Source organism: Otolemur garnettii, unplaced genomic scaffold (assembly GCF_000181295.1).
Source record: "Otolemur garnettii isolate 467f Iridium unplaced genomic scaffold, OtoGar3 scaffold00023, whole genome shotgun sequence".
NCBI classification, from domain to species: domain Eukaryota; kingdom Metazoa; phylum Chordata; class Mammalia; order Primates; family Galagidae; genus Otolemur; species Otolemur garnettii.
This window is the reverse complement of record NW_003852418.1, coordinates 4,944,819-4,972,318: the sequence shown is the minus strand read 5'-3', so window position 1 is coordinate 4,972,318 and position 27,500 is coordinate 4,944,819. Positions and strand designations below refer to the sequence as shown.

Here is a 27,500-nt window from a genome sequence, read left to right as displayed (position 1 = left end):
ACTGAATCACCAGAGCTTAGACCCTGAGTCACAAAAATTGGCAAATGGTTTTGATGCCCTGATTCCTGCATCAATCAATGATAGACCCTGGCTGTTTGGTCAGTCCAGCCTCCAGCTGTCACTCCTTCCCTGCAGGGCTTCTGGTTTGTACCTCTCCAGAGGGCACCTGCCTGTTGGTACGATGTGAATACTGCTCTTACGTGTTCTGGGGAATGGTGCTCATGAGAGTGATCATGGCCTAGTAAACTTGGGCTGAGAAGGTTTGCCTGAGGAAATAACAATAGAGCCCAGAACTGAAGAAGAAAAGGGGTAAACCAAACCAAGAAAGGGTGGAAGAACACACTATGGGTGGGAAGAGCACAGGATATGGAGGAACAGCGCAGCCATAGCCCCATGGTGGGAGATGCAGGGACAGTGCCAGGCACACGCAGCTGAGTGTGGCCCTCGTGTAAGAGCCAACGGACGTGAGGTCAGTGAGATGATGGGGCAGGTATAGTGTAGACGACTAGTTTTATTCTAAGAGATATAGGAAATCATGGAAGTACTTTAATGTTTTAAGAATAATAAAGACAGATTTCATTTATTGAGTGCTTACAATACCCAAGCATTGTGCTTACAGGGAGGTCCAGGCACTGCCCTAAGGGCTTTACACATGTTATAGGTGTAACCTATGGGCTAGGGACATCATTATCTCCATTTAACAGATAAGGAAATGGAGGTACCAAGGAGCTCAGCCCCATACCCAAGGTCTCACACTAAAAAACTGACAGAGCTCACAACTTTAATCACGTCAGGATGCTGCTTCCTGCTTTTGAGAAGGGGGACTAATATTATTCTTGAGTATAGCAGGTGAAGATGCAGCCCTCCTCCCAGTGAGAATACCTACCCTCTGCCCGGCCACAGACACAGCCAGGCAATGTGGTATGCCTGAGTGTACCTGTGGCTGCAGGGAAAGACTTGACATCTGTCTCTAGCCCTTATCTGGAGCTAGCACCTGAGGATTCTGACAAGGTGGAGAAGCCCTTATCAGCCTGCACAGCTGCGTCCTGGTCTGTTTGCCCCAGGGACTTACACGGCAGGGAAATGAAGGTGTCAACATTCCGTTCCACTTCCTGGGACCGCCAGATGCCCACGTGAATTAATGCAGCTTGATGTCTGCACTTTGGATGAATCCATGGTGCGTAGCGGGTAGGTTGCAGGACTCGGGTTGGAGAAGAATGGACCAGGGACTCAGACTGAAGACGGGTCATGGAGACAGCCACTGAACGTGGGGACCTGGCAGCTTTTAGTTGTTTGCTGAGGGCAGAATAAGGAGAAGATGGAGGATGCAAATGAGGTGATTATTGAGGTAAGATTCTCATACACTTATAAAGAAACCAAATAGCTCAGGTTGGCTTTACAGAAAATCCTGGGCAGTGGGTGGAATATGAGGTGGCATCACAGACATGGAATTGGAAGACCAGTACCCAGGTCCCTCTCTGTCTTTCTCTTCCTCGCTGTCTCTGCTTCTTGCTTCCTTTGCTGTGCCTGCCCCAGCTCCTTTCTGCACACTGGATTTTCTCTTTGCTTGGCTTTTTTTTTGGGTGGGGGGCAGGGCTGGGTTTGAACCTGCCACCTCCAGCATATGGGGCCGGCGCCCAACTCCTTTGAGCCACAGGCGCCGCCCCTCTTTGCTTAGCTTTGCTCTCCTTACCTGCCGCCTGCTTTGAAGGGACTGTAGTGGGTCTTCAGCCTGCAATGGGTCTAGCTCCGGCCCCCACCACCTCTGGGCCTTTAAACTCCAACACCATTTTATGGCTTAACATGTTCAGTTCTCTTAGCAATGAGGTATAAGTTTGCAGATGTGGCCATGGCACTATTGACTCAGTAGACTCTAAAATGGCAATTGTGGTTCAGGGACTGGGTGAAGTTAAATTTGAACATGCAGGTTCAGGGTGTACAGGGCATCAAAACTCCCCAGGGGCATCCAGATATGGAGATGAGTAGTGTATCCCTTCTGCTTGGGTCCCACTTATTGATTTGTTTTTGGAATGCTCTTATGATTCCTTAATTCTTTCTTCTTTGGAGACAAAATCAGGGCCCCTGGAGTGTTTGTCATTGAACAACAGAGCCAGACTCAGACAAGACCAACCTCTTCTTCCCCCCAAGCCCCACACAGGTGAGGCAGCCCAAGACAGTGTGGTGGACCCACCACAATCCCCCACCCTAGCCTTACAATGACCCCAGTAAGACAGTGATCAGGTGTGCAGCTGGGATGAGCAGGTCTCCATGGGAGTATTTCTGTATTTATATTCAGAGCTCTTCAAAGAATATTTCAATTGCTGTTACTTTAGCAAATGTCTTTCATGCAAATTTTGATATTTTTCAATGACGGAGGCTTTATCTGAATCAATGGAATGATTCTTCTCACCTCCCACAGGAAAACACTCAGCACCTTTCAGTTACACACCTTTGGCATCTTAAGGAGTACATCTCTCTGTGTTGCCTTCTTCACATCTGGGGGATTTGTCAGCTCAGAATCTCGAGTGGAGGCTGGAGTTCTAGGTGTGAATCTCATCAAGAGTTTATGTTTCCTTAAATACTGTGCCAGCAGTACACCTTGTCCCTGAAGCCCTAATGCCTCTACTTGAGGAGCAAGGAGCTCTCAGGGTCCCTGGGAGGCACAAACTAGAGGTTATACCTGCAAAAGTTCTGGAACCTCCCCACTTTAGAGAGCACAGCTTATAACAACCTCTGATGTCTTCAAATCAAGCTCTACACTCTTGAGGTTTGGGATGGCCACATTTTGTGTGCAATGGTCTTCTTATATGCCCCCTGGACACTCTGAGCTTTCATTTTCCCTGCCCAGGAGATAATCCAGGCACCCTGTTCCCCCTACGCTCCCCCGGAGGAGGGTTGTAGAGCCAGGCAGGTGTGCAGGAAGGGCCAGATCTAGAGATGGATCTGTAGCATCCTCTGAGCCCTGAGGGCATGGAGGTAAGACCCACATATCATCTGCCCCACCAGGTGCCCAGGGCCCTGATCCTGGAGGGCGGAGTCTCATGAGGTCCTGGATCCTACCTCTCTGGCCTGAGGTGAAGCAGTTACCTCTTAACACAAAATCCTGACCCCCAAGTCCATTCTCACCTTCAACTCCAACTCTGTGGCTAGTTCCCATTAGTTGCAGTAGCCCCCAGTCCACCAGACCAGACTCCTAAGTCTCACAGAGGTTCATACAATCCCCAAAGACCCCTCTCTCCCTACTTCCCACTCTTCTCTCTGAGAAAGCTCTTCTCTTAGATGTCCACCCGGCTGACTCCCTCACCTCCCCAGCTTCTTCAAGTCTCGGTTTCTCAATGAGCCTGTTTGCTGCTGCCCAGCCTCGGCTCCCCAGCTCTCTGCACTCCTTACTCTGCTCTGCTAGGTGTTTCCTTCTCTTTTGTTTCCTAGAGCACTTATTATCTGCTAACATACCAAATGAATGACATATTTATCATGCTTCTTATAATTTCCTCCTTTCCCATGAATTTCCTGGCAACTTCAAGGTAAACTCCAGGAAGGCAGGGATCTTTATTGGTCTGTTCACTGGAGTATTTGCCTAAAATAATGGCCAGCTTTTATGACTGCAGTTTCCCTCAAGTATCTTCTCTTACGTTGTGAGTTCAAGTCCGAGTACCTACTGAGTATTTCACTCAATGCTGGGCATTCCCCAAGCCTCTTTTATACATGGACATATTTCAACTCCATGGAAAAACCTTTTTAGTTGACATTGGAACTGAGTCTTAGTGAAGCTACCCAGGTGTCATGTGGTAGCCTAAAACTTGCCCTGCCTGCCCAAGATCAAGGTCACACTGTTCATCTAGTGCCCATTGCCTTTCATAATCCAAAACTTCTTCCTTGCATTCTCCTTGAGTCATTACTGATATAAATCAAAACAATTCCCTTCTATTCTGAACCCTCTCCCCAAATAAAAGGTAGGGAAAGGATCGTATCTACATTGAGACACAAGAACCAAAAAAAGTGCACTGTGCTGAGGCACAGAACAATCAAAAAAAGGCAAAATCTCAAAGCCATTTGCCTTTCTGGTTTGTAGTTTGGTTTCCCCTCACAGCAAGCATCTCATGAGGCGTGTCTCCAGAAAGCCAGGCCATCTGACTGCTTATACTTGGGTTTTACTCTGCAAACCCCAGCCTAGGAGACCACGTTTACAGCCTTTGTGGTGAGCCCCATCACAGGTGTGGTATAGTCACGGGAAGAGCTGAGAGTTCAATTCAACCTTGTCTGAGTCCAGCACCATGTTCTTACAGCACTGTCCGGGGGCAGATTGACAGGGTGAGCAAGAGGGACCCAGCTCCCGTCTCTCTGGGTGTTCTGGACTATTCCCCCGTGACCCCTGGCATTACCTCCAGGGACAGAAGAACTGGACGAAAATGTTAATAGCAAGTTAGAGCTTCTTGGGAGCACAGATGCGGAAACAGACCCTGTTGGCCAGTTGGAAGGGTGAATGGGAAGAAAAGCAAGAGCCATGATCTCTCAGGAGCTAAAGAAAAACCCACTTAGCCTTAGCCCCTTAACCCCATGGTAGCACCCTCCCAATTCTGGGCTAGACTGAGGCTGAAGGCAGGGAGCAGCTGGAACAGGTAGCATGTGTCTCTGCAGAGAGAAGCAGCCTGGGCACTACTCTTCTGCCAGTGAGCACGCACGTGAGGGCAGAAAGTCATGGTATGGGAGGCAGGGACCTGGGTTTCCCTCAGGGGAGCCCTCTGGACCTGTCTACTAGGAGAGAGAGGCAAGGCACAGAAGCTGGGGTCCACACAGTCCTGCTGCTCTAGGCTGAGTTGTGGCCAGGCTGAAGGATAGAGCCCTGTGCCCCCTGTAAAGGCTGTGGGAAGTCCCCTGGGCCCAAGTGCATATCACATCTGCCTGAATCCACCCACAGGCGAGGAGGGAGCCTAACCCCCAGGTGCTGCCTCAGTGGGAAGGAACGTGTTGGAAGCAGCAATCTAACTCTGACATTGGCATCGTGCACTTGGCACCAGTGGACACTTCATCACAAGAACTGCCTCATTTAGTCCACACATGTGTCTTTATCTTACAGATAAGAACCAAGGCTCAGGGCTATTGCTGCTAGCCTTAGACCAGGCGTCCTCAAACTACAGCCCCACAGGCCACATGCAGCTCACCTAGGACATTTATCCGGCCTGCTGGGTGTTTCTGCTGCAGCTTTCTGTCCTGCTTAGCAGCCGACTCAACCCAGGGCCCACAGTCCGGCCCTCCAATAGTCTGAGAGACAGTGAACCGGCCCTCTGTTTAAAAAGTTTGAGGACCCCTGCCCTAGACCATGCATTCTTTATGGGGATGCCATTATCCCCAAGAGATGAAAATCGGTCATTGGCAGTAGTAGGCGTGGGGTGTGGAAATCATCCCTTGCTTATTCATATTCATAATATGTATAAAGCACATATACAGTGAGACAGATATGTGTAGGGTCCATATGCAGCTATACAACTTGCCTGCGGAATTAAAACCTCCTAAGGGCACAACAAGAAGAAAAGTTCTAAATAAGAAAACAAGGAGAATTCCTGGCCTAAACCAGCATCTTCTAGCCACAGGCAACAGGGGGCTCCCGATCCCTTAAACTGTGACTAGTCCGAATCTAACTGGGCCAGGGAAGTACACACCGGATGGCAAACATGGAGTAGGAAAAACAGAATGTAAAATATCTCCTTAATAATTTTGGGTTGATTACATGTTGGAAGAATTACCCATTAAGGAAATCTCGGGTTAAATAAAATATGCTGCTAAAATTAATTTTGCCTGTTTCATATTTTTTTCATGTGGCACCTAGAAAACATAAAATCGCAAATGTGGCTCCCGTTCTATTTGCAGTGGGCAGTGCTGCGCTAAAGGACCATCTGCTAAGAGGAAACATATGGAGATTCCTGCCCAAGTCTTCTGACTCCGTCTGCATGTTGCTTGGTATTTTATAACCGGCTCCCTTAAGAGCCGCTTGCTGTGTGGCCTTGGCAAGCCTCTTCACTTCTCTGAGCCTCAGTTCCCCTCTGCCCCAGTTTCCTCTGAATATTTTGTAAATGGAGACACTCTCTCCAGCTGTGAAGTTCTAGTCTGCACCCACTGTAAGCATGGGGTCACTGCAGGATAGGCGTGTGCCTAGAAGACCCATTTCACCAGAAATGACAGCCCCATAAGGAGTGGCGTCACCTGCTGTGTGTCTGCTTCTGGGGGAATCCTATAGGGGCAAAGTTAGAAAAAGAGAGCTTCTAACCTGAGATAAGAAGGTAAGAGGAAAGGTTAGAATAAATAATCATTTTAACCAAGAAGGGAGAAAAACAGGACCAAACACCAAAAAGTAGGATTTTAGAAAACCTTGCCATAATAAATAGGGGCTAATAGAACATCTTACAAATGCTGCTTTGCTGGATTGAATTGATGCTTGGATTGCCACACTTTTATTCATTTCCTAATGCCTAATTTAGTGGAGGAGAAAATCAATTCTACTTTAATGTCATGAGAAAAATGCTGAATGAAAGAAAAGTGCAATAGAGCGAAACGTCAGCCTTCGGCCCCCCACGGCCCCACCATGTGCGATGATGTGATCAATGGATCCTTCACGGAAAGGCCTCTCAATCTGCACTGTCTTCTCTGACAAGGAGCCAGGAAATTCCAGGCTTGTCAGAAAAACCCTCTGGGGTGCTTGGGCAACACACACTGACGTCAGGTTCCCTGATCGCTCCCCACTGTGCAAATTGAATACCACCTCACTTCCCCTTACTCTTGGCCTCTATTCACCCAACTCTACCCAGAATCTCTTCCTGCCCCTCCAAATTCCTGACACAGCTTTTCCCGCCAGCCGATCCTTTAACACGTAGGTTCCCAGAGCAGAGTTTCTGGTCTCTCAGGCCTTGGAAGCAAGACTGGCCTCTCTCCATAATGGCTAAGGGGCTGAGGTTAAGCAGGTGGGTTCCAGATTCACGCTGCCTGGGTTCTAAAAGCCCGACTGTGCCTCTCACCCTCTGTGAGCATTCTGGCCAGTTAGTCTCTTTGAGCCTCAGTTTCCTTATCTGCAAAATGAGAAGAGTGACTGTAGTAGCTTCATAAACTTAAGAGGATCCAATGAGTAATGTGTGGAAAGTGCTTTGGAGGGCACCTGGCAAGGAACAAGTGGTAATAAATGTTAACAGATGTTATTATTATTGTGACAAGCTGCTACAAGGACGTGGGGAGCAGAGAGGTGAGCCTTTGGGTTTGGTCTTGTGGCACCATGATTCCAGATTACCCAATCAAGGAGACTTAGCACACATTTTTTTCTCCTGTTCTCCTTTAAAAAACAATTTAAGTTAATTTTAGACTTGCAGAAAAATCAGAAAATGAACACAAAGGGTTCCTCTAGACCCATCGCCCGGCTTCTTCTAATGCCAGCATCTTATATAAACACCCTACAGTGATTAAAACCAGGAAATTAACATTGATAAAGACCTCAGACTACAATATGATGAGTCTTATAATCTGCTGACCTTATTTGAATTTCATTTCCTTTATTTTTCACCAACTGTCCTTTTTTTCCAATCTGGGATCCCATCCAGGATCCCTTGTTACACTTAATTGTCATTATCCCTAATCTCCTCCGTGCAGGACACCTTCTTCTTTGCCTTTTCTGACCTTGGCACTTTTGAAGAACACTGGTTGCTTGTTCTGTAAACTGTCATTCAATGTGTTTATTTTTCCTGATGTCATCTCAGGATCACTTTGAAATTAATGCATTTTGGCAAATACCACGTAAGTTGTGTCTCTCTCAAGGCATCGTAACAAGCGACATGGTCCATGCTTCTCCTTATTAGCTGTTATCTTTGATCACTTGGTCGGGAAGGCAGAAAGTATTTGTTAAGCCTATACCATGTTTCCATTCATGGACACAAAGAGCTTAATATCTTGCCCATGTTCTCAAAAAACTCTCCAGTCTGGGCGGCGCCTGTGGCTCAGAGGAGTAGGGCACCAGCCCCATATACTGGAGATGGCGGGTTCAAATCCGGCCCCGGCAAAAAACTGCAAAAAAAAAACCTCTCCAGTCTATTGAACAAATGATGTTCTAGTTACTACTGCTGGTAACAAACCACTCTAAAAGGTAGTACCAGAAAACAACAACTTTAGCCGGGACAGTGGCTGGAGGCTGAGGCAGATGGATCCCTTAAACTCAGGAGTTCAAGACCAGCCTGAGCAAGAGCAAGACTCTGTCTCTACTAATAATAGAAAAACTAACGGGGCATTGTAGGTTGTGGTGGGGAGGCTACTCCCAAGGCTGAAGCAAGAGGATTGCTTGATCCCAAGAGTTTGAGGTTGCTGTGAACTGGGATGGCATAGTACTCTACCCAGGTGACAGAGTGAGATTCTGTCTCAAAAAAAAAAACAAACAAAAAATCTTTATCATGCTTGTGGGTCAGGAATTTGAGAGGGCACAGTGGGGATGTTTGTTTCATCTCTACGATGTCTAAGAGGGTCTCAAGTGAGGAGATTCAAATGGCCAGAAGTGACCAGATAGTTGAGAACTGGAATCAGCTGTACCCTTCCCCACCCGACTCAGCAGTCTGTCGCCTAGGTAACTGGGCTGGGGACGGGCAAAACGTTCACACAGGGGAATATCCGGCTGCACTCGGCCCCCTGTCTCCTGTGCGCTCTCCCCACGGCAGCCCCAGGGAGCTGGACTTCCCATGGAACACCTTCCGTGCTGCAGACACGAGTTCTCCTGTCAAGTCAGGAGCTGCTTTGCCTTTTACAACCTTGTCTTAGATGTCACGAAACCTCACTTCCTTCACATTCCATCGGTCAAAGGGGCTTCGAGTCCTCTAAGATTGGAAAAGAGGGGGACATAACTCGCCTTTTGATAAGAGGAATGAGAGAGGATCTGCGGCTATTTTTAAAAAACCACCAAAAATGGGAAAAATACTCCAAAGATTATTTATAAAGATTTGGAAACTCATACTCAATAACAAAAGCTTCACTAGCTGGGGCCTCATTCATTATGAAATACATCATTTTTGAGCACCAATTACGTGCCAGGCAGGTGTGGACCCAGCTGCCAGGGAAGAGAACCAAGGCCCTCCCGGGTTGGGTGGGGGGGAGGCACAGACAGACCCACTGCAAAGCCTCCCCCAAATTAATCCCTCCCCTCAGAAACTGTTCGCACGGGAATGTTCACAAAATGGGCAAAGGCAAGATGGAAGGATGGGGTGGGCGGTGCTGGACTTCATCACCAGAATGACCTCATTGCAAATCCCAGTTGTAGCACATTCAGGATTTGTTACATTTTCATTCTTAATCCTCATTTATTCAGTAAACTTTAATGCCTCCTCTCTATGCCAAGCTGGGTGCTTGGCAATTATTGCAATAAATAAATAAAATCCAGACTTTGCCCTTAATGAAGGATTTTTATTTTTTTTCCAGGCCGTTTTCTGCTAGAACGGCTGGATATGGCTGAAAGGGTTCCAATGAGCAGGGTCCTAGGATTATTAAACTTCTCCCAACTCCATGCCCAAAGCCAACTGGAGAGGAATTGGTCGTGCAACTTAGCAACTTAACCAGGTTAAATTTAGCAGAACAAACATGGGCTGAGTGAGAAGTTGGAAGGCAGGCAGCTGACGCTCACAAACCCAAGTATTGCCGGGCAGACGAAAAACCACTGGGGATATTGCTGGACAGACTCATTAAGCAAGAAGGTTTCTGTGAAAAATAACAAAATCATAGCACCCAGGACACTCTGACATGAGATTAAAAGCGGAAAGGGGGTTTAAGCATCACACGATTAAGCTGCATTATGATAGTTTAGGAAAAAAGAGCTTAGAGCCATCTGAGTTGATGGTGGCTCCATGGTGGGACTCTGGCTGCACTCTTTGAAATTTAGAGCAGTTGGGAAGAGTGAAACTCAGAATATCCTTCCCATGTGGGGCAGGGGAGGGGAAGCAATGAAATCGGGAAGTAGACCAGTGCTAAGCATTAGAGGATTAGAGGGGCCTGAGGTGCTGGGAGAGGAAGCAGCTTCTGAAAGGAACCCACCCAAAGTCTGTCTGGGAGCTGAGCAGAGGCCAGGGTTCAGGAGAGGCGAGCAGGCTGCCTGGTAATCACAAAAATGTTGTTCTTAGCCAGGTGTGGGGGCTCATGCCTATCATGCTAGCAACTCTGGGAGGCCGAGTGTGGAAAATTATTTGAACTCAGGAATTTGAGACCAGCCTGAGCAAGAGTGAGACCTCATCGCTCCTAAATATAGAAAAATTATCCAGTCATGGTGGTGCACAGCTACTTAGGAGGCTGGGGCAGGAGGATCACTTGAGCTCAAGAGTTTGAGGCTCACTGCAGTGAGCTGTGAGGGCACCAAGGCAGTCTAGCCTGGGCAGCAGAGCGAGACTCTAACAACAATGAAAAACATCTCCTCGTTATCACCCACTAGCCAACCTTGCCGTTTGGGTTGCTGGAAGGTGAACAGTAAGGACGCCAGGCATGCCGGATTCTGAGCTTGTTTGTTCCTCGGGTTTGATCCCAGAGTCCACAGGAAACCGGCTGAAATCAGAGAATAGGATATTGATTAGAAATCAGCAAAAGCCATGTTGGGCGAATAAGCTGACTTCCCCTTCTGGAACACCTCTTTGATCTGGGGTGACCAGACTAGAGGAAGCTTCCTTTAGGGCTGCCGTGGCCACCAACCATGGGATGAGTCCCTATGCTGGTGGCACTGGGGAAGGAGTGTAGTCCAGGCTGGCCCTGGCACAGACAGCCAGGCCCCCAGGAGGGGCGTCTGAGCCTGGAGCTCAGCTCTGGGAACCAGAGAAGCCTGCCAGGCAGTGTCGACTTTGCTGCTCCATTTGCTTGCCAACGCAGCACTTTGGCTGAAGAGGTTGCAGAATAGAGCCTTGGTCACTCAGCGCATGGTAACTGGTGGATCTGGGTTTCAACACAGACTAAAACCCTCTGGTCCTCCCTGCCCCTAGGCTGAGACCCACACTTCTTGCCTTCCCGCGTGTCAGCAGCATGAGGAGGATGAGGCTGATACGGACACTCGTGGGTCTTCCCCGGTGGTTTTCAGCCTTAGGAGACTCCTCCCTCGTCAGGTCTGCTGCCCTGTGTTGGCGTAATCTTATCCCTACATTTCCGGGCACCTCATTTTTCCCCATCCAGGACTCGACAGCTCTCAGTCACTCCATTCGCCTGTTCCCCATCCTCCCTGCTTCTGGTCTAAAGCGGCTTTCTTTCTCATCTGTCATCTGGATGAGAGCCTGACCTTCCGAGGGGCCCCTATTAATCCTTCATCTCCTCGGTTGAGAATGTGCCTCTCCAAATTCCACATGTGTGAGGATCACCTGGAGTGCTTGTGAAATGGTGTTCTGGCCCTCAGCCCCAGACATTCCGATCAGCAGGTCCGGGATGGGTGAGGAGTCTGTATCCCTAACAAGTTCCAGGTGATACTTGATGCTGTCTTATCTGCAGACCACTCATTCTAAAACACAGGCATGACTAGGTGTCTCCCTCGGTCTCCTACCCTCTCCTTTAAGTGGCTCTGTGTTACCCTCAGGATCAAATCTATGCACCTGAATAATCTCATGAAGGTGCCATGACCTTCATGAGATTATTGGCATCCATGGCATCCTGACCCAGCAAGGATGCCATGGATGTTACACAGTTTGTACACTCCAAAGACACACCACCATGGGATGAAATCTCTTAAGCTCTTGGCTGTGTTTGGCAAAAAGGATATGACGAGGCGTTAAGAAAGGCACCATCAGCCCACTGAAGTATAGCGGGGAGGACAGACATCTTTTTCTACTTTGCACAAAGCACCCCTTAGGCCAGCAGTGATCTTCCCTTCTCTTCCTTCACTCTACACTCTCTCCTATCACTTCCTCCCACTCTTTGCCCACCCACCTCACCTGGTTAACCCCTTCATTCCCTAAAGGGAAGGCTTCCGGCCCCAGAGACTCAATCAGCTTTCTGTATTACAGGCCCCCAAGAGGTACCTTCCTGTCCTTCAGAGCAGGAATCTTACTGTGCTTTCCCCCCTCATTCCTGTGGGTCCCACCTGCTCCCTTCACTGAACTGTACATTTCTGAAAACGCCCCCAGAACTCCACGAATATGTGTTGTGGATTCTATTCTGCAGCCACAAAAATCTCTCACAGGTGCCAAGCATGCCACTTGCTGCTTTTTAAACTATTTTGAAATAATTGTACCAAGGAGCTGCACAAAAAAGTACAGAGTTTTATAACCTTCAGACGACTTCCCCTAATGTTAACATCCTATATAACTGGGGTATATTGATCAAAACTAAGAATTCCCACCAGGGCGTCACCACAGGTATCAACTAAACTTGAGACTTTCTCAGATCTCCCTGGTTTTTCCAGAGGTCCTTTTTAAGCTCTTCCAGGTTCTCATGTAGCATTAGCTGTCCTGTCTTTTTGCCCCCCAGCCAGCGAGCCTTTTCTTGGAATTTCCTTACCTTTCTCTGGCCTGAACGCTTTCCAAGGACTACTGTTCAGCCCTCAATCTGAATGTTCCTGATGTTTTCTCATTAGTAAATTAAAGGTATGGGGAAGAAAGCCCCAGAAGGAAAGTTTCCTGTTTACGACATCCTGTTAGGGGCCACGTGATTTCTCCCTGACTTGTACTGGAGAAGCTGACCTTTGTCGTTTGATTGAGATGGTGTTTTCCAGCTTTCTTTCCTTTAAAGCTATTCTGTTTTTGCTTTCCATACTCCATCCATTCAAACTGAATCACCAGGTCCAGCCCCTGCTCCCAGAGAGAAGAATTAGGTTCTGCCTCCTGAAGGGAAGTAAATCAAAGAACTTCTGGTCTTCCAGTAAAACCACAAAAGTGACTTGTGAATTTGGTGGCAGATACTTTGGGGCTCTGCAAATATTGTTTCTCCCGCCAATGTTACCATTCATCAACGCCCTGCCTGCAGCAGCTGTCACTGTGGCCCTCCGGCAGTGACTTCTGGCTCCCTCCAGCCGACTGCTTGAGGACCTTTTTCCTTGGTGAATGCCACAACTCACAATTCTTCTGCCTAATCCCCTCTATTCTCTAAGTCCCAGGTCCACCATTCTCAGTTACAGCTGCCTTGGGTAGCTTTAAAAACGTATCAATGCCCAGGCCCCTGTATCCAGAGAGCTGCATCTAATTGGTCTGGGGTGGAGCCCAGGCACTGGAATTTTTTAGGAGGTCCCTGAGCACTCTGTGCTCTGCCAGGTCTCGGGACACTGGGTTAGCCCAAAGCTCTCACAAATTCTCTGGCAAAACCACTTACTTCCACCACTGTGTTCCCAGCACACTTGGCTGCCTATAATATCCATCACCTCCTGTGTTTGGCCACAAAGTCAAGAGCTATGGCTCCCCTCCCCGGAGCCCAGCACAGAGTCTAGAACAAAGTTGGTGATGGGTGAGTATTTGTGGATGGAGAGAATGAGCAAATTTCAATAGAAGCCAAGCAGTAGCTTCTTGTGCACATAAGCAACAGGTCCTCACCCTTGTGCTGGCTCCACAGTCTTAGAAACACCAGGAACAGCAGCATGAGCATCAGTCATAATCACTTTCCTGTTGTTATTAGAGCCCTAGGGTTTCCCTGTTGTTATTAGAGCCCTAGGGTATCTCTGTTGTTGTTAGAGCCCTAGGGTTTCCCTGTTGTGATTAGAGCCCTAGGGTTTCTAGAAAAAACAAACAAACAAAAAACAAGGGCACCCTGGCCAACAAGTCGCTGGCACTTGCATTGCAAACACCTGTGGATTACAAAAGAAATAGGTTTGTGTCGCATTATTAAATTGTCTGCAAATCAAAGAGCCAACACTACAGTTTCTGACAAGAGGAACCTACCTTGAGCTGGTCTCCTTTTGTACCAGTTGCCTCTGAGGCCACCAAGATGGCAACGACCATGCCTGTAGACACTTACGATAGACTGCAAAATGGAAGAAAAATATTAATGTGTTAACCAGTTGTGTTGAGCTTAAAGAAAAAAAACTGAACACCTTAGTTGGTGAACTGACTGTGTTAACCTATTTTACCTGTCGTGCCCTTAAGATTCTGCTATGTTGAGGCTGCTGGACGATGAGCGGGAAGCCACTGGAGAGAGTCAGGAGAAAATGGGACTGATAATGTAGGGCGCTGGCCCTTTAACAAATGTTTAGGGTACAGACACAAATGTAGTAGCAAGAGGGGAGGGGGCTAAGCTACGGGGAATGCTTCTGCAGCATCAAGCTGTGGGCAGGTAGGTTTTGACTCAGTTTATGCTACTACCAGCCACCAGCGACGGTGCTATGTTATTAATATTTAATAAAATTCCACTTAATCATTAGCTTAATGCCAGCTTGCCTCTGATCATGGTGCATATGTGAACCTCATGTTTTTAACCCGACGTGTGTATCAGTATGAAATTGTACTCAGTTAGTACAATTGGTACAATTGGTAAAATCATAGTGAGTTTTTTCAATTTGGGGTCATTCCTTTGGGAGTGGTCTCTTGGAACAACCTTCTGGTCCTCCTAGGCCTCCCTGCACCTGTGTTCCTTACCACACATGGCACTGACATCTACACGCCAGCTGAGAGATGGGGCCGTGGTGAATTGGTGCCAGCAGAGAACACTTGATGTCCTGGGGCCCCACCACTTGTCCTCCCAGTACGCTGCCCAGAGGGCACTCCCAGCTGTTGCCCTTCCTCCACCGTACACTTTCACTGTGTCACCTGTCTTGGCCTCGGTTTCCTCATCTGAGGAATGGGAATAACCAGAAAAAAATCCATACCATTTTTGAAGATTAAATGAGAATTTTTTAATGGGAGCCCCATCACCACCACCTGCCAGTGCCGGGCACAGCGTGGGCGTTCTGGAATGGTGATTTTTGTTACGATTGTATCATCCAATCACTTGTTCCTGAGTCCTGGGCACATCTCTCACTCACTCTTGCTTTATCTCATCTCTTCCTTAGCCCCCAGGTACCACCTCATCCTCTAACCTGGAATCTTGTCATCTACCTCTCAGCAAGTGAAGCTGGTGCATTTCTACCCCATACCTAGCCCAGGGTCTGGAGCACGACACAGTCAACCCGAGCATGTTCAGGAGACAGACGAGCCCTTTATGGCAGAGATATTTGAGGGGAATTGTTTCCTTCCCTTGTCCCCAACCTCTTGCCCTCTCCCTGCAGCCCAGGCAGAAGAGCCACCTGTTCCCTTGCCACTGGAGCCTTGTTGTAGAAGCTAACGCCACCGGTGGACTTGCTGGAGCCTTACTCCTGAACAAAGGGCCTGTCCCCTTAAAGAAGCTGGGTGTCACCCTGCAACATACATGAAAACCAAAACCAAAATTGGTATCAGGCCTTGGAGAACTGGAGGCTCAGAGAGGTTAAACAGATTACTCAAACCACACAGCTAATTTGATCACTCATTTATACATGAAAGGAGATAAAATAGAGCAAACACCAGATAAGATTCTTGCCTTCTTGGAGCTTAAAGTCAAACATAGGGGTCAGTAAACATTTTCTATAAAGGGGCAGAGAGTCAGCATTTTAGGCTGTGTCTTTTACGTGTGAGAGCAGCCATAGGTCGTATATGAATGAATGATATGTCTGAGTGCCAGTAAAACTTTGGTGACAAAAACAGCTGGTGGGTGGAATTTGACCTGCAGGCTGTATCTTGTTCAACCTCTGGCCTAGTGGAAAAGGGGCTCCTGAATGAAATAATGATATGGTTGCATGTAAAGTCAGTAGCTCAAAAGAGAATTATGTGACTCGAGGAACATAATATAGAAGTCACATGGGAATGAGAGCAGGAGCCCATACAAAGGGTCATATTAAGTGAGGTCTAAGGATGAGGAGCCATAATTAGGCATAGAGGAGACAGGGGAAGGAAAAGCTGTCCCAGGCTCGCAGAACAGCTGGTGCAAAGACGCTATGGCAAAAAGGTCCGTGGCTCTTTTCAGATCCTGAAATAAGGCTCGGGGTGCAGGATGGAGGGCAGGGAAGGACTGTCTATGCTGGAAGCTCATTAAGACCACAGGTTAAGGATGCAGTCTTCATCCCGAAACCATTGTTCTTGTGACGTGATTGGGTTTTTATTATGAAGGGCTCGCTCTGGTTTCTGGCTCAAAATCCCGCTGTCAGCAACCCGAGGAGAAGGGGGGCACCCCGGAGAACTTGACTGCAGCCAGAGGTCATCCCCAGAGCCCAGGCTTCATGTGCGGCTCGACACCCTTCCTTCCACTAACCCTTTACTTTATGTTTGCTATTCTAACAAATCTCCCCTTCTCGCCACTTACAAACGCAGATTCATATTTCATTATGCGTTGACGACCACGGCGCCACCCCATTCCATTTTTCTCACCTTTCTTCTTTCCCTCCCCAGCCTGATCCCCCCCAGCCCCTCCCCCCGACTAACTTCGTAAAACTTGCAAGTTAAATTTTTCAAAGACTGTTTCTGACAAAGCAGTGGGAATTAGATTTGGTGAAGCCCTTCATAAAAAATTGAAGACATGCTATATTAACATACATTGATTTATTCATAGTGTTTCATTACAAGTAAGTGAGGCCCCTGTAATACCAGGAAAGGTTAGGAGAGCAGGGGAGCGCGGTATATTATATTGACAGCTCGGTGGAAATTAAGTTGCTTTTGGATTGAATTTGGAGCGCAGGAAAAGAATTGGCTAGTAAATAAGGCATGAGTTTTACCTCCCAGTATCTGTATATCAATGTAGTTGCTACCAACCCAGGCAGGGGGACAGGGACAGAATTTTGAAAGAATGTAAGGGCATGTCCTCTCCACTGGGATGCTAGGGTTACTTGCCATGGGCAGAACCCTCGGAACAGCTCCCCTTTTTTGCCAGCAGGGAAAGCAGAGTCCAACCGCACACTAAAAGCTGCCCTTGCCCCTGTTGCTGGCTACTACGGAGTCCCGTGGGCTTAGCCCTGGCAGTCCCCTCTGCTCCCAGCCTGGGATGCTCTTTCCTCTGACTCCGTATTGTTCCTCAGGTATTAGATTGGCGCTCTTCTGAGATGCATCCCTGAGCACGTTATCTGAGTTTGGCAATTCTCAGAAGCAGACCCTGAGACAAGGATTTGGATATGACCAGTTTGCTGAGAAGTTAAACACCAGGAAAGGAGCAGGAAGTGGGGAAGAGAAGGGACAGTGGCCAGTGATCATTGCAATTTCAGGCCAGTGATCTTTGGAAACCCGTCAGGGCTGAGGCAGGGCCACCAGTGGGGCCCGGGGAATTTGTGTATCGACTCCCATCAGTAGCTGGGGGTGTTAATTATCCAGCGCCCAGCAAGCACCCATGGAGAAAGTCCTCAGGCAGAGAGAGGCAGATGCTTGCAGTGCCTGCCTCTGAGAAGGGCTCGGGTGACAGAGGTGACCTGAGCAAATGCTGGGGACAGGTCCAGCAGAGCAACCTGAAGCTGGCGGCCACCTGCGTCGTGGATGCACATGCTTACGGTCTGGTTGCATAAAAGGCCAAAGCCTTCAGCTCCCTGCGTTTCTCTTCCTGGGCTCACTCTGCTTCAGGCAAAATCTGGCCTCTCTCTTGGAGGCTGTGGCATCAACTGTTAACACCTCTACTGCTTAATACAAATACGTCTCCAAAACATCAACTGACACTGCCAGAAAAAGAAAATTGCTTAGTTCTGAAGGGAAGTTCGTGTGGTCCCTTTTCTGCCTGGGTTTGGCCATCCTGTGAATGTGAGCCATTCTTGACTAAAGATACGGTGATGTCAGCCGTCTGTATACCTGGCTTACCTCTCTCGATAAAGGAGGCCACTGGAGGTGGGGGCCTGGCTTGTAATTCATCTGGGAGCCTCCAGTGGGACACAGAGCAAAGGCTACAATACAGGGACACTGTGGGAATGGTGGGAAGGGCCAAATAAGCAGACAAATGGATTCTTCAACCAGTGCTCTGTGTCTCCGGGTCAGGCAATGTGGTTTAGAATGAAGAACACAGGCTTCTGAGTAAGACAGACACGGACTTAGTCCAATGTCGGTGATAGATTATTGAAGACACACGAGAATGCATGATTTGCAGCTATCCAGGCCAACACAGATGACCATCCTAGACACCATGCTGAGAGAAAGAAGACAGACGCAAAAGAGCACACACCGTGGCACTTCATTTCTATAAAATGCGAGAACAGGCAGCATTAGTCTACGCTGCTAGAAGCCAGAAGTGACCCCTGTTGGCATTAGGCAGGTGGGATTGGAAGGAAGCATGGGGGGTAAGTCTCAGGCCTGGTAAGAGTTTGGTTCCTGATTAGGACTGTGTCCAATTCCCCAAAATTCATCAAGCTGTATTCTTCTATATGTATATTATACTTTAATAAAACAGGTGGGGTTTTTTTTGGCGCAGGGGGTAGGGGGTGGTTGAGATAGAGTCTCACTGTGTTGCCCTGGGTAAAATGTCTTGGGATTACAGGCAGGAGCCACCATGCCTAGCCCTTTAATGAAACAGGTGTTTTGTTTTGTTTTTTAATTGTTGGATTCATGGAGGGTACAAAGAACCAGGTTACATCGATTGCTTTTGTTGGATAAGGACTCTCTTTAATGAAACAGTTTTAATGATAAAAACTATAGAAGACAAACAACCCCCCTCCCTGACCCCGTGTTTGCCACTTAAGAACTGTGTTTAGAGATGTGACACTCAAAGTGAGATCCACACAGCCAATGCCAGGCTACTAAGGACTAGTTATTTTCATGGCAGGGTAAGTGCAGAAATTTTTGAGAGTAGGCAGTTCAGAACTTTAAAGTACCTCGACATTGCCATGACATCCAAGCACATGATCAGTGAACAGTGGACACAATTCGTTCCACGGAGTACAGACCAGTTGGTTATTGCCAGACTCACAGGATAAGTTGTGTGGGAACGTGATCTTTGACTTATTACCAGTCTGCAGTGGACTGGAAAACACTGTAAATAAACTATCACCATGGTTAGTTGGGAAAGTGCTCATTCAGTGGAGAATGGTTCCAGATGAACCTCAGTTTTCCCATCAAAAACTGAAAATAACTGCCCCAATGCCCCCAAGGTTTCGAGAAAGACAACCAAGGTTATGAAAAGCATGTGGCACGTAGGACCCATGATCTGCGTTTTTACCCAGCCCTCAGATAAGGATAATTCTACCAGATACCTATGCTGTCCAGTGGGGTGGCCACCAGCCACCTGAGGCCACTGTACTTCTGAAGAGTGGCTAGTCCATGTGAAGATGGGCTCTGAGAGTCAACAACACACCAGATTTCTAAGGCTTACTATGAATAACAGAAAACAAGCCACCACTTTGAATTTTTTATGATTCAATTGAATCTGGTTACAGATTGAAATATTCTTGATATACCGGGTTCAAGATACATTATTAAAATTAATTTCACTTTCCTTTTTACTTCTTTTCACGCGGCGACCAGAAAATTTAAAATTACGTATGTGGCTCACATACTGGTTTTAGTGGATGGTGCTGCTCTCGCGTGTCAGCAGCGGAGTATTTGGAGGCTGGGACGATCTGTAAAGGGCATGGAAACAGGCAGCTTAGCAGAACTCACTGTCCAAACTCACAGGCCCTCTCCTTGCCTCCACTCCTATGAGTGCTCCATCCAGCTTCCTAAGTGGGGAATTTATTTGTTTTTTTGCAGATCAACTACAAGGCCGTTGGCTCACTGGACCCCAGCGCTGACCTCTCCACCCAAAGGGGGAAAGTGTTCAAGCTGCGGAATGAAACCCACCACCTGTTCGTGGGTCTGTACCCAGGTACCACCTACTCCTTCACCATCAAGGCCAGCACGGCAAAGGGCTTTGGGCCCCCTGTCACCACCCGGATCGCCACCAAAATTTCAGGTATCTCTTTTAGAAAGAGAAAAGGAAAAAAGGTTGTTCCACTCCCCCCCAACCCCTTTCTGTCTTTCCTTGAAGAGTCAGAGCCAACTGTCCCCATGTGGTATTGGAGTAGTTTGGACAACACTGTCCCTAGGGGGTTACCCTTGTAATGTCATGGAGAAAACCTAAATGACAAACTTCCTAAAGTGTAAAAAACATTAACGAGGTGGCAAGTCACCAAATAATTTGACCACAGGGTTGCATGAAATAGTATGTGTGTGTGTATATAGCATACAAATTAGTTTCTAAATTTATTTTTAAGAACTTTACTTTTTTTGCCAGAGCAAGACACAGCACAGACTCTTCTGAAGTGTCTGATAAATGGATGGATGAGTGAATGAATGGATGAATGAATGAATGACTGGCAAGATGGCAGACGGCCATCACCAGGCAGGCCTCCCTCCACCATGAGACAGCATCAAAGCACAAAGATCTCAAACCCTTTTTACAACTATAATTTTTCAGAATATCTATGCAATGCTGGTTTGCATACATATGTATTTTGCACATGCTGTTGCAAAAAAAAAAAAAATTCTTTTTGTAGCTTAATGTTTCCACTTATCCTCATCCCATAAGCATTTCCCATGGTGCTCCATTGCTTTCATTATAATGTTCTGTCAAGTGGATGGACGTAATTTAATTAAACATTCCTCTGTGGTTGGATATATTTGGTGCTTCCATGTTTTTATAAAATAACGCTTCAATAAATATGTTACAAAATACAGTTTAATTTGTTGGTTCAGAATATAACTTTGGGATTAAATTTAGAAATTGAAAAACTGAATTAAAAGGGATGTGGGTTGTAAAAGCTCTTGATACAAATGGCTAAATGACCTTCCCAAAGGATGAGATTTAGTTGCCCTCCTATCAGCTGGGTATGGGGGAAGGAGGTCTCATAAAAAAAAAATATGGTGGAGGGGAACTGGTTTATCATTACTTTAATTTGCACCTTAAATGTGCTTGAGAGGGCTGACTTGGCTTTAGTACCTTTGTTCTACATTTAATCCCTGCATGGATCTGTTGATTCATGTGATTGATATGGGAGATTGGCTGTGTGATTACCCCCACTTCCCTGGCCTCCTTCCTCTCCTCGGAGGAGCCTACCATGGGCAGGGAGGGAGTCAGAGCCTCCTTTGCAGAAAGCCTGGGAGGCTTCTCATCCAAACTCTTTCCCAGACTTCCTCCCTCTAGTCACCTTCATCTTTAAGGGTGGCACCAGGGGAGTGGTGAGTGGGGGGTTGGGACCTGTGCTCAGCTCACTTGTTCTCTCTGTTCCCTGCCCAGCTCCGTCGATGCCTGAGTACGACACGGACACCCCACTGAATGAAACAGACACGACCATCACAGTGATGCTGAAGCCCGCTCAGTCCCGGGGAGCCCCCGTCAGGTGAGGAGGGTCCTTCACCTGGAGATTTGCAGTTTCCCTTCTTGGCGCCACACACACCTCCAGGGGAATCATGCGATGAGCTGTGCCCATGGGCAAGGCTTCCTGGGATCAGTGTCTTAAGGACCATATAAAGATTCTGGCCTCTAAGCCAGGATCCTGCTATTATACCAAACAGTGGCATGTTCAGAGGGAACATGATGACAGCGGTGGTCTGGGAGAGGACTTTGTGGAATTCACATGGTAAATTAGCTAGTGGGGTGGGGACCTAGAATACAGTCTTCCAGCAAGATCTCAGGAGCATAGTGGTGCCCAAAGTACAAAAGCGTCTTAGTGGCTAAGTGGCAAGTTCCTGGGACCAGGAGTGTGGCCTGCTCTTTTCCACAAGCCACATGTTGCACAAGGCCAGGGAAGTTGATTTTGTTGAGAACCGGTTTTGTGCAGAACTGCAGAAAGCAGGACTCCAGTCCCTTGAAATAAAGCAGAGCACTGGGTGGGACCACTTTCAAATTGGCTGGATAAACGTGCACTCAGCACCTTCTGTGCCAGGAGCGAGGCAGGGCCCAGGGGGTAAAAAACGATTCACTCATTCCACAGACGTTTTCATTAAGTATCCATCCCATCTCAGGCACCGTCTAAGTGCTTGGAGTATGGCAATGAGCTACCTGTGAACAGACCAACAGAGGCCTAAAGAAAGCCAGACTGTCGATGAGGAGACAGAAAGACAAAAACCCAACGGTAGCACCGTGCGTCCTCGTGGGGACGTGCCTGGGGGGTTAGGAGAGCTCAGAGGAGAGAATCCCCGGAGGAAGTGACACTGAGCTGTGTCTTAAATGATGTCTGAGATTTCCCCAAAGTTGTGAGAGGGTCCAGTCTGAGCAAAGGCGCAGAGGAGAGAAACAGCCTGCTATAACCAGAAGCCACCACGACCAGCTGTTTGCTTAACATACAGGCATATGCGGAGATAATGGGATGAGAAAGGGGTGGGCTTGAGAAGCCCGGTCCAGCATCAGTGTTTGTGTCACTGGAGGCTGGGACACCAGCCCACAGGGAGGCTTTTGAGATCGTCTGGGTCTGTTTCATAACCTGTATCCAACATCACCCAGAAATCCTAGGCAGTGGAGCAGATAGAACCAACCACTACCGATTTAGAAGTTCCTGTCTAGTCTGAAGACTTTAGACAGTGCTTCCCCCCAAGTCAGGTGAATCTTCAGGCCTCGCAGCAGGAGTGGTTGAAAATGAAGAAACTGAGGCATAGAAATGTCCAAGAGCTCGTGGATAGTGAGTAGGGAAGCTGAGTTGAATTCAGGGCCCCCAGTGTCAAATGCTGCATTGTCTTCTGGCCACACCCACTTCTCCATTCATTCCTCTCTCATATAGCAACACTTTTAAAATCTGAGAAAAGTTCCAAGGTAGCAAAAGCACTGCCCAGAGCGGGGAAGCAGTTAGCCCACGGTTACACAGCAAGTTCACAGGTAACCCAGAACTCAGTCCAGATCCGACCCAGAGTCTGTGAAATTTTTATAGTGGACCCATGTATCCGGGCCTATAAAACTATCAGCAAAAGGTCCAGCTCACCTGCCACTGTGCAGCTTTCCTGTGGATGTGGCTTTAGTTCAGCTCCCTAGTTCTCTGGCTGTGCGTGGAACCAGGGGGAAAAACCGTGAGTTTGGTGGCAGCAGACTGAGATTGAAATCCTGCTGTGGCCTCAGACAAAATGCTTAATCTCTCTCCCGGAGACTCACTTCTCCTTATCTGCAAAGTGTAAACAGTAACTATGTCTCAGTGGCTGAAGAAAACATGGAAATACTCAGAGCCAGGAAGACCTGCACCCAGGCCTGCCTGATCCCAGAGACCACCCTCCTTCGCCCCCAGCAAAGGGGTCCTCTGAGCAGCCCCAAATCAGATTACGCAGGAAAATGTCTCCAGTTCCCGCAAACAGAAGCCCTGACACTTTCCCTCTGAGCCTCTGTGCTCTTGGTTTGCCTATCTGTTTAAAAAGCTCATGCATCCTGGGACTACCGTAAATTGTGGGGAGGGAGAAGGGGATGAAAGTACCCCGCAGCAGTTAGAGTGAGAAGTGGCAATCAGCAGGGAGCCAAGGATCAGGGCGACTCTACATAACAGACACAGGGGCTCTCCAAGCTCCTAGGTCTACGTGATGCAGCCCCCGAAAGCCACGCATGTTCAGTACTTGGTCCTGTTTACCCAAAACACGTGAGTCTTTGATTTTAAAGCGCTGGCAGCTTCCGTTTAAGGAGGGAGCACTTGCTGTGTGTCTGTCGCTGTGCACAGAGCTGCTCGTACTTTCCCAACCCTGCGGTAATGGTCTCCACACTTGGCACGTATAGAAATGGAGCCAAGCAGAAGCTAAGTGAGTTGGCCCAGGCCACGAAGCAAGTTAAGTGTTACAGGCAACATTTAAGCTTAGTTCAAATGACCCTAAGCCAGCACTCTATACCACACCACCCTCCTGGGAGAAAGGTGTGCATGATGTATTTTGGTGACATTTCCATCCAAAAAAAAAAAAAAATTAAAATAAAAGAAATGTCACTGCTCAAAGGGGAAATGGTTGGTGTCTGGAAATGTCTGGCTGCTTTTTTCCCTGAGGTTCTGGTTCACTGAGGTGGGTGTTCGCTCAGCTTCTGGAATTATTTTCAGACTATCACTTGGGCATTTGTCACACAGGGGGATGAGGGGAGCCAGTCCCACCCAGCAAGATTTTCAGAAGTGGAAACATCACAATAGGTTTCTGTTATTTTGACCTTTATTCACCTTGAACCCTGGATGTGCCCATGAGAGGCAGTTGACTATTAGGCCATTCAACAGACCTTTACTGAGCACTTGCTATGTCCCAGGCAGTGAGTCAAGCAATGGGGTCACAGCAGGAAACCACACAGACACACTCCTGCCCCTGCGTGTGATGGCACAGAGAGGTGGGGCGTTCAGCAAGCAAGCAGAGGAAAACACGAGATGGGCACAGCATGTGAGAGGGCAGGAAGTCACTAGGAACGGCGTCTGTCTTGATTGAGAGGCTCAGAGACTGGCTGAAAGGATCAGCCCCACCCAAGAAAGTAGACCAGTATGAAGGCCCGTGGGTTTGGGAGATAGAAGCCTGTAAAAAACAGCTTGAACCCTCTACAGCCCCAGGACACAGAGGGCGTGCTGGGTCAAGGATGCTTTGATGGGCTCCTGAATTAGAATTTACTGTACTTGCATTTTACTGTCAGACCTCTCTTACCTGGTGAACAAGCCGACTGAGAAAACCATCTCCATGGCAGAGGAGGAAAGTGAAAGTCGGAGGTGTTGAATGTTTGGCTGGTTACAGGTGAAGCCAGAGATCGCATCTCCTGGCACTGAGCTCATCCCTCCTCCGGGAGGTTCTGAGTCCCCTGCCTGGGACATCAAGTGATGAGCAGGTGGCCTTAGATGGGGATGCCACAGCGTGAACCTCCAACAAGGGGGTAAAGGTAGGAGGGTGACTTCTCAGGGGTCCTCCACCTCTGCTTCTCTGGGCCTGGCCTGTACCATGTGAGCTACAGCAGATCTGTCCCTGATGGAGCCGCCTGTCCCCAGATGGACTTACACCTGAACTTGGGCCTTGAGGCCCCCCAGGCAGGCTGTTCCTCCTCTGCCATCCACGTGCTGACCCTGGCTGAGCCTGACACTAGGCCCTGCCCTGTGCCTGCTGCTCCTTTGAAGCCCCATGGGTCTGAACTGCCTGGTAGAACTGAGTGACCAGGAGGTGAGGAGGGGCGGCAGGGAGGAGTCTTGCCATGTGAGGCTCCTGCACCCTCATCTCTCCAGCCAAACCACCTCAGCAGCCTGGCCTAGTTTTCTAATACTCCACAATGGAGATTTATTGCTTTTGCATTGCTTTCCTCGGGCCTTCAAAGATTTATTGGTTTTTAAGTGACAGAATCCCAGAATTGCTTAAAAGATCAATCACACAGTGACTAGAATCTAATATTCAGCTCCCGCTCGAACACGCAGAGCCTTCTTCCCCCACGCCCCACCTGTCACACTGATGTATCTCTGGTAACCTTCATAGGAGAATAACATGGCTGTGAATTAATCACCCATAATGCCGTCCCTGAAATGAGGCTGGGGGCAGAGCCCCAGATTCTGCAGCAGACCCACCCCTGACCACCCACAGGCTTCCCGGGAGATGTCCTTTGTTCACCCTTCCTGTGCTCCCCATCCAGTCACCAAGACTGTCCCCTTGGAATCAGCCCTGGCTGAGCTCTCCCCTCCGCCATGGCCACTCCAGCCCCACACTGTGCACCTGCTAGGGTGTGCTGGCTGGTTTGTGTACCACAGTCTTCTCCTGGCTGAACTGCTGGACTGATCCTTTGGAAGCACAAATTAGATCAAGTTAACTATCTGCTTACATTTTTTCAATGGGTCACTGATTTTCTACCACATTAGGTTCAAGCTTCTTAGCATGAAATTCAAGGTCCATCGGAATCTGGCCTTAACCTTGTTTCCATTTCATTCATTTCCCCTCTGCCCCTTCACCAGGTTTTCCTGAACAGTGACCCGTGTAGTTCCTTCCCGGTTCTGTCCTGAGCCTTTAATTGCATTCTGCGTTTGTTTGTCGGTGTTCTTGGCTTTTGATTTTTACGTGCCCCCCGATAGAGTGTGAGTTCCAGGAAATCTGAGAGCTTGGCACTCTTGGACTCCCTTTTCATGGGAAGATGTCTGGCATTTAGTAGCTGCTCAAAAATAAATATATAACTTGATATTAAAATATATAATCAATTAATTCAGCACATCTGCTTTGCCCACCTGGTAGATACCAGGTGCTGGGAGTGTGGAGATACACTTTCGAGGCCCGACCTTCAGCTGTCTCCTGTTCTTACATGGGGGGAGCTGTCCAGTAGAACTCTCTGCAGTAACAGAATTGGCCTAGACATGTGCTGTCCGGTATGGCTGCCACTAACCACACATGGCTATGGAGGACTCGATACACGGCTAGGACAACTGAGGAACTGATCGTTAGTTTATTTTATCGGATTAAATTTTAGAAACCACGTATGGTTAATGACTATAGTTTTGCAGATTGACAGGGGAGACCATCAGAAAAGAAAATACTGCCAGTGAGCCTGTGTGCTCGGTCAGAGGTTTCCAGGAGAGTCCAGTGCAGAGGCGTTTGTCGTTAGCCTGGCAGGCTCGGAAGCTGGGAGGGCTTCCTGCAGACAGTGTCGCCTAAACTGAGATGGAGGGAAGGAGGGAAAGTTAGTGAAGGAGGGAAGAGCATGACCCACAGGAGGAGATGGCGTCTGCAGGAGCTCTGGCGGAGAAGCTGCAGGGGTGTTCAGGGGCTACAGCAGCTCTGTGGGGGGAGAGGGGGACAGAGATAGAAGGCAGGGCCCAAGTGGGGAAGAGCCTCACTCTGCATTTGGACTTGGTTCAGTAGGGTGTGTGTGACATTTGACAGGCGGTTTCCCAGTGATTTGTTCTTCTCCGAGCACTTGGGCCCTCCCCGTGCCATTCTCCCTGCCACATGCGCCTTCCCCCACTCCTCCAACGTCTAGGTCAGATCTCCCACACCTTGGGACATCTCTCCCCTTGCAGCAGAAGGTACCAACTCCTTCTGAGCTCCCACTCTGTCTCAGCCACCCCTCGGTCAGATGCTTGTATTTTCAGCCTCAACCTATCTAAGAGCAGGGACAGGGTCCTACCAGCAGGTCCTGACTGAGACCTGAGACCGTCACATGCTCCTTGCCACAGCTACCTTCAAAGTTGGAAGCACTGGAACAGGAGAGGCTCCTGGAATTGATCCAGCCTCATCCAGTTGCCCCACTGAGTGTGCTTGGACCAGGTGCTTACTTTCTCTGAACCTCCAGCTGCTTGTTGTAAAGGGGAATACTATGTCCCAGATTGCTATGAAGGTCCAGTAAGCCAGAGCGCAGCTGGTGGTTGTCCAAAACGCTCCTGGAGTCTGGCCAAGCCATGGAGGCAAGGAGTGGTTCTCAGCCCTGAGCGTCCATGCAGGAGTACTCTCTGGGCTCTGCTGCAAGCCAGTGCCTGCCTCCTCTGATGCTCAGGTGAGATCTCCTGCGATCTACTGCATGTGGAGTGCTGGCTGGTGGGGGACACATCAGGGAGCCTCTGGCTCTCTCTAGGGGTGAGATCACCCTCCAAACAACTTCACCGTAAGCACAGATCCCTGGATTCCAGAAACTTTTAGAAACACAGAGTTAAGCAGGCAAGGTTATGGTGGGTCACTACTGAAGAGGCGGCC

General features: G+C 48.4%; 1 protein-coding gene across 1 annotated transcript in view; it reads left to right on the top strand.

The window, feature by feature from the left end:
* Positions 1-27,500, top strand: part of PTPRT (protein tyrosine phosphatase, receptor type T) — a 762,820-nt gene that overhangs the window by 487,184 nt on the left and 248,136 nt on the right. Inside the window, exons 9-10 of the mRNA XM_012803799.1 lie at positions 19,629-19,830; positions 21,154-21,256. Of these exons, the coding sequence (XP_012659253.1) occupies positions 19,629-19,830; positions 21,154-21,256 (305 nt within the window). The remainder of the gene's footprint in view (positions 1-19,628; positions 19,831-21,153; positions 21,257-27,500) is intronic.